At 35.7% G+C, this 16,593-nt stretch overlaps 1 protein-coding gene and 1 long non-coding RNA gene across 3 annotated transcripts in view; one reads left to right on the top strand and one right to left on the bottom strand.

Annotated features, from left to right (window-relative positions):
• The window catches only part of LOC122796808, a 60,875-nt gene extending 55,328 nt beyond the window's left edge, over positions 1-5,547 (bottom strand). Inside the window, exons 1-2 of the long non-coding RNA XR_006364010.1 lie at positions 5,194-5,547; positions 4,013-4,082 (exon numbers count right to left, since the gene is read on the bottom strand). This is a non-coding gene — a long non-coding RNA (uncharacterized LOC122796808). The remainder of the gene's footprint in view (positions 1-4,012; positions 4,083-5,193) is intronic.
• LYN (LYN proto-oncogene, Src family tyrosine kinase) overlaps positions 1-16,593 on the top strand; it is an 821,134-nt gene that overhangs the window by 470,387 nt on the left and 334,154 nt on the right. For both annotated transcript variants that reach the window (XM_044065544.1, XM_044065543.1), the window contains exon 5: positions 1,714-1,819. In XM_044065544.1, coding sequence (XP_043921479.1) covers positions 1,714-1,819 — 106 coding nt within the window. The remainder of the gene's footprint in view (positions 1-1,713; positions 1,820-16,593) is intronic.

Here is a 16,593-nt window from a genome sequence, read left to right on the forward strand (position 1 = left end):
CACATATGTGTATATGTCTGTCACTGTGTACAGAGGGATGTGTGCCTGTTTGTACTGTGGTAAGATCTGCACTATTTAATAACACACACTGGTAGGTTAGCAGCTCAGCACATTGGTTCTAGCCAACAGATATTTCACAGATCTGTGCAGTGATGGGTTAAGTTTGAAGTGTGGGAAGCAAATCTGGCAATTTTGCTATGTGATTTCTGGTTTATGAAGTTAAGTTTTTGGGATGGGAGAGAGTGAGAATGGAGGAAGAGCAGAGTAAACAGGGAAGAAGCCATTCGTGGGCTGTACTGAGCTGTACAGTCTTTGATAAAGCTTAGATTTATACAGCATACATTTTTATTAGCTGTGGAATTGACATAATTAATATGTTTTTCAAACAATAACAGCATTTTGGAATCAGCAAGCTGCTGCCTCACAGCACTTGGTTGTCTAGTTTGTCTCTTAAGTTCTGTGCCTTCTGTGGAATTTGTAATATTCTCCATGTGTCTGCGGTGGTTTTCAGTTTCTTCCTACATTCCAAAGACATGCTGTGGGTAAATTTGAATTGATGATCCTTCAAATCATCTGTGTACGTATATATGCGTATGGGTGTCTCTTATGACTGCATCGTGGCCAGGAAGAGTTTCTCTACTTTGAGCACACTGAGTGGCAGGATAAGCTACAGCTCCCCTAAAAGCCTTAATTGGGTAATGTGAGTAATCAGAGAATTAATGTATGAGTGAAGAGATGAATGGATTGATTCAAATCGGAGCTAAAGAATATCAATGCATTTCGCAGAAATCATACAAAAGAAGAAAATAGATATGTTATGCACACATCTAACCGACCGTGCTCTAAATACATATACTTCCTAATTCCAAATTATAGAAGTTGTGTAAATAGGAATTTACTTAGAAGATGCTGTCATTAAACTAAGACAATTAATTAATCTGTAGATTATTTTTAATCCATGGGTTCAGAAAGTTAGAAAGGATTTTTTACTGAATGTTTACTTATACAAATCAATTTTCATTTGATTTCATTCATATTCATTTGTTTATTCTCAGAAAGTTATTTTATAATGGATCGCTGCAGTGGAATAGTTAAGAATACGCTAATATCTGTGATTTATTTGTGGTCTCTCAGTCAGTGGCTTCTGTGTTTTTGTTTTTACTTGTTTTATATGCTACACCTTGCACGTTTCTTTTGGTTAATAGTTAAGAACTAGTTGGTTTACCTGGTGGTGGCAATCTAATAGAACAAATGCATTGGTTTTTGAAATTACATTTGTTCCAAAAGACATGCAGAGAATCAAATGGAACTGTTAGAATTTCATTGTAGGAATCCGTCTGGCAGAATTTTTGTGGTGACAGCATTGTTTTTTGGTAAAATAAATGTTTAATTTTGTGGAATTTTGGTTAATGTAATTTTTTCCTTGAAGAAGAACTGGTTGTTGGTTTTGATTATACACCTTGAATTGAAAAAAAAAAAAACTAACTGTTAGGAAGGAGAAAAGCACCTTAGTACTGACTTCAGGTCTTGTTAGCTATGAGGGATAAATATGCATCAGAAAAAGAAGCTGCTTTCCTTTATGTGTCAAGTATTAAGAAAGCACACTAGAATACATTCACTCTACCTGGAATAATTCTTCCTGTGTTAGAAAAACAATTCTGAATTGTTGTAGCATTGCATGGAGGAGTTAAAATGCATTTTGTTTGTTCACAGATACATCAGATGGTGGGAAAGTTTATGTAGCCTTGTATCAGTATGATGCCATCCATCAAGACGACCTCGGCTTCAAGAAAGGAGAAAAACTTGTGATTCTTGAGACGTAAGTAGAAAGAGCCTGCCATTTTTAAACATGCATATTCATTATGGAGTATGTACAATGTCATAATGTAGATGCTTGAAGAATATGTCAATTCAAACTTTGTTTTTACTGAGGTTCTAAGACATTAAAAGTAATATGAAGTGGATTCTATCACCACTCAACATTTATAATTATTTTCAATACTTATTTTGCTGTCTAATAAGTTGTTTGTAGTTCTATTTCCCTAACTGATACTGTTTTTAAAATTGTATCTCTGCAGATTTCATCTCCGCTATGTAATTATGAGAAGAAATGCTTTTTAAAATGTCTTTGCCACAGTCCTTTAAACCAATCCTTTAAAACCATTCTGAAAGTCTTCCTTGCCAAATGTCTGGCTCTGTTCTTTCTCAACCCCAAGATTAACTATATCCATAAATATGAGCATTTACTTATTCATACCTTATACCTCCTTACTTTCCCTTCATTTGCTTCTTTACTATAATCAATTTCTCTCCCTGTCTTTCTAAATATGCTATGACTGTGTTTTGTCTTTCACTTCATAATGAAATTCCTGTATATGTTATACTAGCATACCTTTATCTAGACTTCATATCTTCACAAATCAGAAAAGCTTGACAGCTGATATGAAATAGCTGAACTATCCCCAGAGCAGAACACTCCTTTCTTAAGGTATTTTTTGCATGATAAGAAAATAATGTAATAAAATAATGCTGTTCTCTAGAAGCTACTTATGACTCAAATGATGCTGCAACTTGTACCTATTAGTCCTTGTGGTCGTTTCTTCATCCACAGACTGTAATACAGACAGGTTATGCATCAATTAATGCTAAATAGCTCAAAGGCATTCCAACTGTCTGAAGGCAGTCATTAATGTTTTTGCATTATCAGCATTGTAATCTGGAAGAAGTCAGTTTAGTAAAGGAGCCAGGTCATGTCTGGTCAACTTTGTTGTATATAACCAACTTAAGATCAGAGGAGAGCTCTACACGGAAGAGAACAAAACAATATCCTAACCATCACACTGCTTCAACCACCTAATTTGAGGTGACCACTCACATATAAAATATGGGGTCAAGTGAGTGTCCTTTTGGTTAGCAGAGGTAATCAAATGAACAACCTTCAGAACCCATATAATACAAAGAAAATTCTTTGTTGGAGTCATTGATTTACAACTTTTCAAAAAAATGCTTCATATTTAGAATTGGGGTTAGAAAAGAACTTTCAGCTGTCAGCAGTATGGGGTTTACAGAATCAGCTAGCAAATGTTTTAAGTGAGAATGTACATTTGGCCCACAAATAGAAACTAAATCCACAGAATTTTCAGGACTTTGTATAGATGTGAGGTAAATCACAGATAAGTCTTCTACTACATAAGGTAGTAATCTGTTTATATCTGAATTGACTCTGAACACTTGATTTTAATGGTCCTTGGCTCTTCACAAATCAGAAAGAACTGGTCATTGTGTCACATCCTAGTCTCATCTGTCTGAACTTGCTAGCTTGAAGGATATAATTTTAATTTCTATAGCAATTCCTTATTTACCTAATTACTAAATGTCTTGAAGCAAGCCAAAATCCAAATATTACATTTACAAAGTGGAAGAGATTTATTTCTTGGAGTACATTACAATACCTTGAACTTTTGAACTGCCTGCCATATATGAAGACTCTTAAACTTAAACTGTTTATTTCAATCAAATATGGTTTTGTCATTTTGTTAAGCTAGGTAACTGTATTGCATGCCAATGTTCCAGTCTAGCCTCTTATTACCAGCTTACACTTTGTTAAGTATCTTAAGGAAATGTTTCACTTAAAACTGTCAAGTAAGCATTTTTTATACTCCTGGTCTAAATTTTATGCTGGATACATTAAATGTACCTCTTTGTGAATTGAAAGCTTCTCTTAGACTTTTCCTAACATACCTTTTTAGAAAAAAAGACACTCTGTTTATGGTGGCTGTTAATCCAAGCAGAAAGATTTCTAAATGGGGGTTCAAGATGGCCACTGAGCACTGAACACACACTTTTTGCTGCTCCTGTATCAACTAAATCTATCCGCTCAAAAAAACCTGCATCTGGCACTGAATCAAACAGGAAAGGAGTATTTCTTTTAAAATATACTTCATGGAAAAGACCTATAGCAACATTTTGGTCTAAAAAGTTAAATTTTATAATTTTTTCTGCAAGCACTTACCTCTAGTGACTGGATGAAGGCCACAGCCACATGGTGGCATCCTTTTCTCTGAAGGACTGAGTTCTGAGTTCTAAACAAGAAAAGTTAAAGGAGAGTTCTTTAAGTCACTTCCTTGTGGTCTAAACCTACACTATAATTCACCCAGTGATGGCTAACCAACAAGAATCCATGGATGCTATAACTTCTAAAACCAAACTCTCTTCTCTAATGTCACCTGAAAAAGCTAAGAGGTAGAGAATAAATAAATCAACACAGGATTCAAATAAAGGAGCTGCAAAAAATAAAGGTGGGACTGTTCTTTCACTGGATTACCTTAAAACAGCATTACAGCCCTTGCATGAAGATTTCAAATTATTCTCAGACAAATTAAATTCATTTGGTTCTAATCTAGACCAAATTACATCCAAAATTAATCTTATTGACAATAAAACTAAGGAGAATTCAAAGCAAATACAAGATTTACAAACCAAGGTAAATACAAATGGCAAAATTATTAGTGACTTGCAGTAAAAAATAATAGACTTAGAAGCACGCAGTAGGAGAAACAACATTCTAATACGTGGCATTCCTGAAACGTTTGACCAAGTCCAACTACCAGTCTAACTGAGATTTTTGAACACATTACTAAAAATAAAATCTTAGCTAAAGAAATCATTATTGAAAGAGCTCATAGAGCATTATGAAGATCACAAGATGATGCTGTCCCTAGGCAGATCTATGCAAGGCTTCTAAATGCTGCACGTTACCATACTCCTCATGGCTGCAAAAAAGAAAAGTAACACTTCATGGAGAGGTCACAGGATTACAATATCACAAGATTTACCCCAGCCCATTAAGGCCCAAAGACAAGCTCTAGCTCCTTTTTGTGCTTTGTTAATAAAAAAAAACTACGCTTTCAGATGAAATACCCAGCCATCCTCTCCTTCAGCTATGGTGATCAGAAATTCCTAATATACTCTGCAGATGAAGCAAAAAAAGTATTTATGCAAGCTTTCAAAAAACTACCAGCTTAACTAGCTATACTGTTAAAGCTAGTAAAATAATATAGCCAAGATAATACAGTATATGCTTAAAAGCTATCAATTACTGTCAAGACTAACAAATCGTATAACCAATATGAATACAGCTACAAAAACCTATCTCTGCTGGCTTTCTAACATTGTTAACTGAATTTAACTTACCCCGTCATCTTCCCAGCTTGTTTTTACCATCATCTGGATGTCCTGGCGTTTTTTTCCTTTCTAGCTCTTCAGTAATATGTTGGCCCATTTGTATCAGTGCACAATGCTTCCTGTGGCCTGTTGAGGCCTTATTTAGAGCTCCACAAGGGTTCCCTAAGCTCCCAGGGCCGTTTCAACATTCCATTACCCAGAATGCAACAGGAACGTCGGCCGAAGACGTCACGAGGTTGGAGGTTGCAACAGAAGATGCAGTGCATTACTGGGAATGCTAATATCATGAATTAGAGCTTAGGGAAGAAGAAATGGATCTAAAACAACACCTTCTGGACACTTCAGGATGGTGGTAATTAAATGGATTATAAAGGACTCTGGTCAGGGTAATTTAACAGCCTAATCTTATGTTTAAGTAATTAATATATTACAATATAGGTTTTTTCTAGCAATGCAAGTACATCAGTTTGTCAGAAGTCTTTCATATCAAATTGTATAGTAGCTGCCATCTGCTGGTCAAGTTGCAAAATTACAATACCTTTCTGTGCCTTTCAGTTTTTCAAAAACAGTATTTTATGTGTTCACATTTAGTTTTCTATTTAGGTTTGTGTTTGCGTGCTCATTGTGAAAGTGTTTTAGATACAAACTCAGACTGAGTAAAATAAAAAAGTCTATGCAAGTGCCAAAAGTTATTTAAAGACAGCTAAAGACAATTGCCTGTTTAATAATCTCTTAGTCTGCTCCACAGCTGTGCTACCTTTACTGAAAATATGTTTTCAAGTGTTAAAATCTAACTGTTGTTGCATAGAAACACAAATTAGCATTTTGACTACTTTCACCATGATTCAATCATGATTCATGAATCATGATGTTTAATTCGATACTGATAGTGCAGGATATGGATGTTTTGTTCCATCTCTCAATGAAGGTGGAGCTACATAACTAGTGAGCTTGATATGCTGTATGCTTGTGCTTGGTTTAATTAGCTGTAGGGCCGGCCTTAGCTGAAATGGCGCCATAGGCGAAGTAGTGCTCTGTGCCCCTTAAGCCCCACCCACACCACACTCATGAAACACCCCTATCTGAGCCACACCCACAGTCATTCCCCAAGAAAGCCGCTCCAGTCATTTCCTTAAATTATTCAAATGCATAGGGAAAAAAAGATACCTTGTAATGTAGTTAAACTGCAACTACCTTTGCATATGTATTTTCTACTTTAAATACCAGAGCCAGATCATTGTCAAATAGGGCCCTAGCAGGGTAACAGACTACCCCCAGAACAGCCCCTCCAACAGCAACCCCCTCCACCCAGCAGCCCGTCCAGCAGCAACCTCCTCCCCCCAGAAGCAGCCCCCCCCTCCTTAGCCACTCCAGTGTTCCATTATTTGGTTATTTCTCACCAGTTACCATGCATATTGTTCTCTTATTCACTTCTAGAGTGATTACAGATATTGAAATAAAATAGCACAAACACAGACAGTCATTTGCTAAATAAACAATACAGTCTCACAATGAAGAGAGACTTAGCATGAGCAGTAAACTTCTTTGCCCATGAAACTCATATTCATTGAAATGGCAAAACTCACATTCATTGAAACGGCATGAAAATCCACATTCATAGAAATGCATCTGGCTAGTTTACCTTTGGGTTCTTTTCAAAACAGACTCCTTGCACATATTTTAAGGGCCATGCATACACATACTTATTCTTTGATTCACTTTCCTGATTGTATTGAATTATATTCCTTGTATAATACAGTACCGCTTGTTAGAGTATGTTTTAAATTTGTAGTTTTAAACATTTGCTTAATAAGCAATGAAACAAAATGTATGAACCAATAACTACCCATTTCAAAAAATGTCAAAAATAAAAGGCCACTCAAGACTTCTGTCATTACAATCCACCAGAATTACTGCACACACACACACACACACACACACACACACACACACACACACACACACACACACAACCCTCCCTTAGATAAAGCTGACGACAGTCCAAAATTCTTTTCTATCTACATGGAAATCTGCACAGAGAATCTGCACAGAGAAGGGAACAGAGATCAGAAACTAACCACAGACACAGACCTTGGAGATGTGTAGCAGAAACCTTAACAACCATGCCATGATGTTATGTTACTACAGTGAGAACCAAAGTCTAATCTACAATAACTTGAAGGGGAATGCAAGTAATACAAAACCATAACAGTGAGACAGACAAAACACACACAATTCTACACAATAATAAAAGAATCAGAAAATAAATGCAAAAGGGGATTTAAAAAAAGTCACCATTACTCAAGAAGAATGTTAAACACACCAGATCTCTCCTTGGTAATTAATGATACTCCACACCTACTAGTGACATACCTACTACATTAAAACCACACCTTCAACACGTGCAGAGCTATATGCCAGTAGAAATGCACTTGAACTATGTACCTCCAGCAGGAAAATAAAAAAGATTCTTTATAAAAATAAATTCTAAACATCCACCAAACACAAATATTAAAGCCATGTATAGTGAAAAGGTTGCAGTTTCATTGACATAAAGTACAAAGACCACATGTAAACATTTTAATTGTTTACCTTTAGTCCTTCTAGGCTCGTGGCCTCTTTCCAGGGGACACCAGGAATGGCATTACTACTAGTGGAAATTTGGCAGAGCAAAACTTCTCCCTTACTATTTTGAATAGGTGCTGTGTCTTCTAGCACCAATGATGAGCCTGCTACCTGTTGCTCCACTGACGCATATAAAAAGATGTCTAGTGCAATTCCTCCTCAAGAATCCAAAGCTACCTTTGCATGGGTCAAAATGGAAGAAAAGACTTTATCGGATACATGGCCTACAAATCAACTCCACATTCTTAACATTTAGCTCAGTGTTGCCAAGCAGGTAATTCCTCTGACCAAAAGTAATTTTATACAAACAAAACATGGGGAGGGGATCCCCAAATAGCAATATCATACAGAAAACAAAAAGCAAACTGATGAATTTACAATAAAAACACAAAACAAAATACTGCTTATACATCGAAAATTCTTGAAAAGAATGCAGGCAATAATAATCCTCTGGGTATGACAGTGGTGGGAAAAGCAGAGCTCAGTAGACCATGTTCATCACTGAAATTATAGTCAAGACATTGGTTCAACTCAAGTTCCAGCTGCCATGCACAATAACAAACGTCTCACTCCATTTTGCTACAAATTGTAAAACACAAGACTGGATATCAGAATGAACCAGTTAACATCACTAGCACACACTTTAAGTTCACACACATCCCGAAATGTATTTACTGTTACCATAAAAACAGTAAATATATTTTTGAGTTGGTAGCAAAAACCCCCACAGACAAAAGGAGAATATGTAAATCCACACTGGCAGTGACAAGAAATTTGGACTGACCCTTGAACACTGCACCTCTAACACAAGGTTTTAGCCACTAATTGTCCAGTGACACAGTCTTAAATGTAATTAAGGAAGACAATAGCAGCAGCATTATCACTACCCAAGATAAAAATATTATTTAAAAATCGAACACAGATTATATACTTAAAACACTATAAAACTTAAGAAAGGGAGTAAAGGCCAGCAAAACTAAATGCACACAGTAGGACTGTCACCTTTTGATCAGAAATTGGACAGGTAATAAAATACAAGATTCCTCCGGAATAATATACTTAACCAAATTACAAAAATCTTTATTCCACTGAACATTGTAAACTTTTACTTTTTCATAGCATTTCCTGAACAAAACGTATCAAATGACTCTCGAGTAAAATACCAGGGCACTAGGATTTTCACATCTGTCAGGCATGAGCCCAAACCAGAATGTTTTTTAGGAAAGAGGAGTGAATGTCTTGTAAAGATTCACACAGACTGTAAAAAACAAAAAAAATTACATATAGAAGGGACTCTCAGCAGGGTTAACCTCATAGTATACTAATCTCTGACTTTGTGTAACCTTAGAGACAGACTCATTTGCTAACAGTTGTGTGTGGTGGGATATGGTGCAGAAAGGCTTGTTAACCTGCATAAATATGTGCTTAGATGTTTGTATTAGTTAATATATCAGCACCATTGCAGCGTTATGTGTCATTGTTAATGATTTGTCTATATTTGATTGGGGATATTGTGCTGCAGGTATTTTAGTTTTTAGGATTTTCGTATTCATTGGATGGCCGCAGTGGTACAGCAGTTAGTGTTGTCACCTCATAGCAAGAGGCTCTCCAGTTCAATCTTTGGCTGGGTGTCTTCTGTGCAGAGTCTGCATGTCTTCCCTGCGGTCATGTGGGTTTCCTCCGGTTGCTCCAATTTCCTCCCACATCCCCAAAGACATGCTGCAACTGGATTGGACATGCTAAAATTGGCCCTAGGCATGAGTGTGTGTGTGTGTGTGTGTGTGTGTGTGTGTGTGTGTGTGTGTGTGTGTGTGTGTGTGTGTGTGTGTGTGTGTGTGTGTGTGTGTGCCTTCCGTGGAAAGTTGTGCGCCGGGCTAGCAACTCAACACTGTAAAACTCCACTGCCAATCATGAGCCAGAGAGAGAGAGAGAGAGAGAGAGAGAGAGAGATCATGAGCCAGAGAGAGAGAGAGAGATCATGAGCCAGAGACAGAGAGAGACAGAGAGAGACAGAGATTTTCTTATTCGTTGAAGTATACTGGCGGATTCTGTAGTACCTACCTACTTTGTGCATAATTACTATTCCCTGGATCACCTTTTGGGGTTGTTTCCCTACTTTACCTGTTCTAAAAGGCAATAAACAAGCAGACTGCACCTCACTCCTTTCACCAAGATGGGTGAATTGGCTTTGACCACTTACACACATCTCTCTAGTTGGTACCTCTGATACCTAGTCATACTAGCTGAATTTAACTTAAGACTAAAACTTTTACATACTCCATGCCACCTAGACAGCAGGTTGTTTGTCTAATTTATATCCAAAATATGACAAGAAAGGCTCAAATACAGCTAAAGCTGTGGTAGTTTATTCACAGTACATAGAGTAAGCACTTTCATGTCCAAATGTCGCTTCTTCAGAATTCATAAGCATTCCATCTCAACTTCCATTGGACATGAAAGCACTTACTCTGTATATTCTGAATAAACTACCACAGCTTTAGCTGTGTTTGTGCCTTTCTTGTCATATTTTGGATATTATTGCTGCTTTCTTGTAAGCTACTTAACTCTCTGGAACTTTTTTTTTTGTTTGCTAATTTATTCTTCCTAACTGTGATGGCTCAAAACAAGTTATTACAACAAGCAAGAACAACACACAGACGCACTCATATACACACCTACACTCCCACAAAGTAACAGACACACACACACGCACACACGCACACACACACACACACACACACACACACACACACACACACACACACACTCTCACACACACACACACACACACACACACACAGAATAACAGAACAACTAATTTAAATTACATACTAACACATACCCGCACACACTTTCTCTCGCATACAGAAACATATGGCTTAACTTACACATAGACTCACACTTCCACTTACCTTGCTTTGAATCTGAACAGCCACACATGCACGCATGATGATGATGACCTTAACCCCTCTCTTCACTGACGCATGAGCGTGATGGCAGAATATATGTATATATTTTTTTAAACTTGTTGAAGCCAGCCTGATGCTATAAAAGTGGAAGGTGCTTCCCCTTCCCTTCGCCCTATGGTTTTGTTATTTTGCGATCTTCTCAGCGCCCTTCACTCAGAGACAGGACACCAAGAAAATCGCAAAATACCAAAACTACAGTCGTTAAAATAAATAAATAAATACATAAAATTCTGCCCTTTACAAGGCCGGTTGTACGGCGCCCTAGGCGGTCGCCTAGTTCGCCTATGCCTAAGGCCGGCCGTGATTAGTCGGCTTACTAAAACTTGCTTGCTTGCTAAAAAGACTTGCTAAACTGTTTTTCTTTTTCTTACAGTTATTTAATTTAACTGGTTAGTGATGATATGTGAGTTATGTAGTTTACTGTGAACTGCATTCAGTGAAAATCCAAGTTAACTGCTTAGGTTGTCAATTAATGCTCTTGTTTTTGTCTTTCCTTCTCTAATCCTATTGTTATGTAATTCTGTGTGTAATGCATATTTAGTAAAACCAGTTAGATATCTAGATAGGTAAAAAATGTATGTACATTTACTCGGAGCTATTCTGTTTGTTGACGCATATATTTAACTTGTAATTTTTTTCCTGTTATAATTACCCCCTTCGTTAACCTCCCTTTTTAGCAGTATGCTCAGTTAGAGCTTATCTAAGTTGACTGTCCCTTCTCCAGACAGGAGACCAAAACATATTATTAGGATACTATGGTACTTACTGCTATGCCAGTTATAAACAGAACCTGTGTTACTATCTGCTGTAATGGTTATTAATAGCTCTGGTTATAAATTGTGTTGGTTTCAATTACTTAGTAACTTTTACTGTCTATATTACTCCAACCTCGCTTGCCTATTTGCATGGAAATTTTCGAAGTCATTAATTTTAAAAATGTTGTATGTATTATGTTCTTATGGTGGTATTGTTTTATTATCTCCCTTAACTCCTGACTCGAACGTCACTTTGCCTTTAACTGTCCATTCTATGTACATTTGTTTTTCAATATTCCTTAACAATTTTGGGAGTGGTATGGTGGTGTAGTTGTCCAATGTTTGTTGGCACTTGGACTAATGATGTTAGTTTTTATGTCTCCCTGCTCTGTTCTTGTATTATTCTTCATAAGGGAAAATATTTAAAAACAGATCACTTGCATCTATTTAGAACTTATTCAAAAATGACTAAGGGAGACTGGTGGTTAGGCACGGGGTTTATGGTAAGGAGCATGGATGCCAGAATATGATTTACTACCACATTACACTTTCTGTTATATATAAAAAGTGTGTTTACTAATTGGATCATCCCTAGTAGGGTTTTTTTCTTAGTTTATCCTAGCATATATCTATGTTTTGAATCTAATTATGATGATTAGTGTGAATTCCTGGAATGTAAATGACCTTCAAGAAATCAATAAAAAGAAATTAGTTATGCACCTGATTTTTCAGGATAAATCTAACATCGTCTTTCTACAGGAGACCCATATGACAGATGTTCAATGGGATAATATTAAAAAAAGAAATTGGATTAAACTTTTGATATCAGCAGGGAATAATCTTGCATCAAAAGGCACTGTAATAATAATTAAAAAATCCTTTCCTGGGGAAGTACTGAATACTAAATTTGACCCAAATGGTAGAAGGTGTTTATTTTCCTGCTTCTACCCTCAGGTAAAATGTCCTCTACTTTTCTTAAACTTGTACAGCCCATGTACAAACCAGCACTTCATCTATGAAATACATAATCTGCTACTTCAATTCCCTGGACTGGAATGCACTCATGGACCCCTTGAATGATAGTTCAAATAAAAACAGGAAACAGCCCTCACAAGTAACTGCATCTATTCAGAATTTGATAAATGGCTTCAACCTAGTTGACCCTTTTTTAATACTTGACCATGACAGAGCTAAATAAGTTAACATTTTATTCGGCTTCACACAAAGTCTGGTCCAGAATTGATTATTTTTTGGTCTCTGATATCTTTTCAAACAAAATTACAAACTTTGCCCTTGAGGCTAGATCTATATCCGACCACTCGAATGTCTCTCTTTGTATTAATCTCACTCACCACCTGAATCGCGATGATAGTAGTCCCACTTGGTCACTAAACAGTAACATTCTTAAAAAAGATGTTCTGCAGGAAATTAATGATTATCTGAAACAATTTGATGCAGAATCTTGTTTATAAACCATCCCCCTAGATATCCAATGGGCTACGAACAAAGCGGTCATCAGAGGAATACTCATGCAAAAATCATCTTATTATAAAAAAAAAAGAGAAAGTGTACATCAATAACCACAACAATGAGCAAAAGATGACTGATGCACAACTACAAAATGATTTTTCTCCAGAACTGGAAAAGAAACTACATGAGATAAAAAAAAATGTACTCCTTTCACTTAGAAAATCAATCCTTGGTAGAACTCAAACTCCTTCACATATATTCAGAATGGGCCCAAACCCCCTCCAGAACACTAGCTAGACTCATAAATATCAAAGAGGGACCAAACTATATTAATGAAATAAAATACAAAGGGAAAAACTTATCATTGTCTGATGACGTTTGGTCAGTGTGCCTTACGAAAGCGCTTACTTTTGTATATTTTTACTGAGTCTTTTATACAGTAAAATATCTGTTTCCTTATTTTCAGCTTTGTGGTTCATTTATTTATTTTTTCTGGTTGGTGTAGTGCTTCGTGGTTTCTCGATAGAAAAACATCAATCTTTTTTGCTATCAAAATCCACCATCATTAAAATGAATATTTTGCCTAGAATCCTTTTTCATCTTAACTCCATCTTTTTAAATGTTCCGAAATTTTTTTTTCAGAAAAATGGAAACCACAATCTCAAAGTTTTTATGCTTTCCTAAATCAACCAGATTATCATACAGGAAACTAATTACCCCCAAAGACCAAAGGTGGTTTAAGTCTCCCGGACTTTAATTTATATTACCACATCATTGATGCTAGCCGACTAATTCAAATAGCCTGCTATGATCCCTCTGTTGAAACTTGGTACCCAACCTGGATCAAAATCTGGTGCAACTATATATATTCATTAAAATTCAATCCATATGCTCTCCCTTTTCTAGCACCTGATGGTGACTACAAGTTCAAGATCTTGCCTACACTAAAGAACAAAATTTGCAACTTTCAAACTCTGATGACCTCCTTAAATTTACACAATACTGTTCCCATTCTCCAACCTATTCACCTAAACCCTAACTTAAAAATCAATAATAAAATGATCGACCTAACAAACTTTCCCATTATTAAGAAAGCCATAGTTTGGCACTTTTATAACTCTAAAAATGTTGCCGAGGTCAAAGCCTTATTTGGTGCTCCTAACAAATATGATCCTATCTTAAGACAAATTAGCTCACTTATAAAACAAAAATTTTCTTGCTACAGAGTGAAGGAGCAAGACATTACAGTATCACAATCTATCATTAAATCACTTTCCCTATGGAACAAAATGATTTTGAAAACCTATAAACTTGTGTCAAGCATTAAGTATAATCATTCACTTCTATTTTCCAAATATTGGGACGGTATACAAGGAGAAATCTCTACGGAGTCTAAGTGCGAAACAATCAATAATACCCTAAATCTAACCCCCTTCAAAAACCTAATTTACACTCAACTTATGATAAACAACAATTCCTACTATACCCCAGCAGTCGTACTGAAATTCGGATACAATAAAAACCTAACCTGTCCATTCTGTTCCCTTCCACATGTAGATGTACTTCACATCTTTTGGAGCTGTAAGAATATTTACAAACTTTGGTGTTCTCTCAGAATTCAGTTGGAAAAAATGGGATACGAAAAATACACATTTTCTTGGCAAACCATGATTATAAATATAATTCCTAAATTTCTTAAGGGCATCCATCGCCACATTTGTGTTATGGCCAGCGCTCTTCTCAAATATTTTATGGCCAAGAATTGGGTCAATCCCTCAGCAATAGCTTGGGAAAACTTTACATCAATGGCAATCAAATACATATCTGCACATAAGTTATGCAATAATAACCAAAAGAAAAAAGAATATTTTCAGAATTACTGGTGTAGCCTTTTTGACCTAATTCAAACTAAATAATCTTCCAAAGTGTGGGTCACTAACACTACATTCCAGGAAATCCTCCATCGGTATCATATCTGGCCCTATATTCATTAGACATTGTTATAATCACATTTGATTTTACAAAGTATTCTGTTACATTATTTTGTTATCCCCTGGCATCCATGGTGTAAATATGTTGTAAATATAGTATAAATAGTTGTACATGGTATAAATATGTTGTAAATATGGTATAAATAGTTGTTAATGGTGTAAATATGTTATAAATATGGTATAAATAGTTGTACATGGTGTAAATATGTTGTAAATATGGTATAAATAGTTGTACATGGTGTAAATATGTTGTAAATATGGTATAAATAGTTGTACATGGTGTAAATATGTTGTAAATATGGTATAAATAGTTGCACATGGTGTAAATATGTTGTAAATATGGTATAAATAGTTGCACATGGTGTAAATATGTTGTAAATATGGTATAAATAGTTGTACATGGTGTAAATATGTTGTAAATATGGTATAAATAGTTGTACATGGTGTAAATATGTTGTAAATATGGTATAAATAGTTGTACATGGTGTAAATATGTTGTAAATATGGTATAAATAGTTGTACATGGTGTAAATATGTTGTAAATATGGTATAAATAGTTGTACATGGTGTAAATGTTTGGTTTATATGGGTATACCCTCCTTACCATTTTTCTTTCTTCTTACGACAGTCATATACTCCTCCTTCCAAGCCATTTTCCATTTGCATCTCTAGACTTTGACTGTAATAGGTTATTGGGGGTCTTTACTGCTTATATTATTCTCTAAAATGTAAGTTTCCGTGTAAGATAACTGCTGTTTTATAAATGCATAGTTTTTGTACTAACTGTTTTATATATATATATATATATATATATACCTATACTTTACTGCTTCCTGCGATGACTTACAGTTTTTCCTTTGTATGTTTGAAAAGTTTGTAAAATTCAATAAAAATATATTTGAAAAAAAACAGATTTCTAAATGGCAAGTCCTGTTTTATAACACTCCTTATTAGAAGTTGTCATTCAAAAGTAATTCTTCCTAACTACCAGTATTAAGGAGACCATTTTCTTTTTAATTTCTAAGAGGTACGCAGTAGCTCAGACAGTGTACCAAAGGCACTTGGAAATTTAGAAACCAGGATCAACCATTTATCTCCTTAAAAGTATGTGAAACATGTTTAATAGGACCTGCCTGTAAACAGATTTTGCCTAAAAGTCTGGTGCAGTATTTTGACATTTGCTATGACAATCATGATAAATCTTTGCTAGGCATAGTTACAGCATGTTTGACTAGAGAAGTGTAACCAACAGAAGAATACTTTGTAAATGTCTCTACATAACATATTTTGGAAGCTGCCACATGGGCTGTAACCTCGATATTTATAAAGTACTACAAGTTGGAAACACAGTCAAGAAGTTGGAGAAATTTTGGCATAGCTATGCTACAGGAGATCAGCTAACTGTTCGCCTGCCATGGTTAATGAAATATTCCTTGGGAATAGATTCCAGTGTTATGGCTTGCCATTACAGTGACCCTCACAAAAGAAAAATGTTCAACTGTGTAAGGTACTTATAACAATGCAACTTAAAGAAAATTGATCTGTAAAGCTACCTTCGTGTAGCACCCTAAGGAAATTATATTTAGGGATGGTGATATT

Source organism: Protopterus annectens, chromosome 3.part0 (assembly GCF_019279795.1).
Source record: "Protopterus annectens isolate FY-2018-M chromosome 3.part0, PAN1.0, whole genome shotgun sequence".
Classification (NCBI taxonomy): Eukaryota; Metazoa; Chordata; order Ceratodontiformes; family Protopteridae; genus Protopterus; species Protopterus annectens.